At 65.8% G+C, this 2,139-nt stretch overlaps 1 protein-coding gene across 1 annotated transcript; it reads right to left on the bottom strand.

The window, feature by feature from the left end:
- Positions 1–429: 429 nt before the first annotated feature.
- Positions 430–1,960, bottom strand: MNEG_15858 (hypothetical protein; the record flags this gene model as incomplete). Its single annotated transcript, XM_014035671.1, has 5 exons — positions 430–594; positions 904–976; positions 1,296–1,405; positions 1,701–1,788; positions 1,953–1,960. 5 exons carry the CDS (start codon positions 1,958–1,960, stop codon positions 430–432), a joined length of 444 nt encoding a protein of 147 aa, XP_013891125.1.
- Between the last annotated feature and the right edge of the window lie 179 nt (positions 1,961–2,139).

The raw sequence follows: 2,139 nt of genomic DNA, 5'->3' as shown, positions 1-2,139 counted from the left end.
GGGTCAGGGGGCAGGGTCGGGGGTCCCACCTGCAGGCAGTAGTTGGGCCTGTGGGTGGCCATGAGCAGGGAATCCACCTCGTGGGGCAGCAGGATGTTCTGGAAGGGGGAGGGAGGGAAATCAGGGCGGAGGGGATTGTTGGCTGTTAGGTGAGGGCTCTGCCGGGCCGCGGTTGGAAGTCGCCGCGCAAGCTGGGGCGTGCACCGGGCCGCGTCCGCCGGCAGGCTCTGCCTGGTTGTGGCACGCCGGCAGTGAGCGCCCGCCGCCCGCTGCAAGAATCAGCCGGAGAGCCCTCGGTTTCAGTCGACGCACCGCTCAACGCGGCCGTACCCGCTCCCGACAAGACAGGTCCGTCATATGCGCCGTGATGCCGACACATCTGCCGTTGTGCCGACTTGGACACTGTGAGTCTGATCCAATAGACACTCGTTATCCAAAAAACTGGACATCCAAACCCCTGCCGCCCACCTTGACCTCATCCCGCAGGTCCTCGCCCTTGCGCAGGTGGCACATGAGGGACTTGCTGAAGGCAGGGGTCCAGCGCACCATCATCTCCCGCAGCTCGGGCTTGTCCTCGGGGATGTAGGACAGGCCCTGGGTGTGTGTGTGTGTGTGTGTGTGTGTGTGCGTGTGTGTGAGTGTGTGTGTGAGTGTGTGTGTGCGTGCGCGCAGTGTGTGCCCCGCATGTGTAACGTGTAAGGGGGGGGGGGTGTCCTGACATTGTCGTGGGGGATGCAGGGGACAACTTCGCCCTCATCGCAGGCCCGCCGGGCCAAGCGCACAGCCAGCATCGCGTCGCTGGGGCCGTTGACAAGGCGGCAGGGCAAGGGCCGTCGCGTGCGCAATGTTGAGGGGGTCGCAATCTGATTGTGTGTGCATGTCGGGTGGCGGCGCGGGGCCCACCTGGCGGACGATGTCGCGGGACCTGTTCAGCACCAGACCCCACATCTTACGCGCCTCGTCCCAACGGCCGTAGCTGCAGCGTCGGGAGGGTGCGGGGCAGGCGTGCGCGGCGCGAGACCGTCAGACGACTGGCATTGTGGGCGGTGGCTCACCGCGCGACAACGCGCGTCCCCGCCGCGCTTGGCCTGCTGAGGTTTCGAGTTCACCGGGGACGCGTCCTCTGTCGAGGCAGTGGGGTCGCAAGCCCCGGGACACCCTGACGCCCCTAGTTTGTAGAGCCACTCCTGCTGTGCAAGGGTGCATCCATACACCCACGGCCAATGCGTGTGCGTGCATGCACATGCACACACACTCTCATGCACACACACGCGCGCGCGCGAGCGCGTGCGCACCTGGAGTTGGTGCGGAACACCAGGAGCAGCGACAGCGCAAACGAGGTCAGGCCAAAGGGCTCCTTGGTGGTCAGCTGGATGGTGGGGGCGCCATCCGGCAGGTACCCGGCCTGGTTTGTGCGGAGGCCGGGGCGAGGGCGCGGGCGTGGGTGTGAAGTCAGGTGGGGGGGGGGTGTATGGGCAGTGCAGGCCGTTGGAGTGAGGAGCGCGACGCGCAAAGGCCCCCCGCATGGCACCGCTGGTGGTGGGGATGTCGCAGCATGGGGTGCGATGAGTGGTGCTGATGTGTGTGAATGTGTGTGTGTGTGTGTGTGTGTGCACGCGCCCGCATGTGTATGTGTGTGTACGTGTACATGTAGGCTGGTGCATGTGCATGTTAGCATGCGTGTGTATAGAGGGGGTCACCTGGCGGAGGGTCTCGTAGGTGACCACGAAAGAGGCGACCGCGGTGACGTACAGCAGGGGGCGGGACAGGCCCCACACCACGCGGGACCTGGGTGTGTGCGTGTGGGGGGGCGTGCGGCGGGCCGCGGTGTGTCAGTCGGCGCGTCGCAACCGACCCACTCATGAGCGCAGCGCCGGCGCGGATCGGGGCGCGCGCGTGCGGCGGCCCGGGGGCGGCTCGCATGAAGCACGGCGTAGATCGGCGGGACTCACGTGAACATGGATGAGATGTGGCGTGCGTAGCGGTTGGTGCTGCGGTGCACCTCCCAATTGTCGACGCCGAAGACCTGGTTTTAGGGGATACGATTTGACATTGACAGTGGTGATCGGGGGCAGAGAGGTGAGGGTGAGGGGTGGGAGACGCATGTGTATGTATTGTGTTCGTGTGCGTGTGAGGGGG

The sequence above is a fragment of the Monoraphidium neglectum genome, assembly GCF_000611645.1.
Source record: "Monoraphidium neglectum strain SAG 48.87 unplaced genomic scaffold scaffold05733, whole genome shotgun sequence".
Taxonomy (NCBI): domain Eukaryota; kingdom Viridiplantae; phylum Chlorophyta; class Chlorophyceae; order Sphaeropleales; family Selenastraceae; genus Monoraphidium; species Monoraphidium neglectum.
This window is presented reverse-complemented; position numbering and strand designations above follow the sequence as displayed.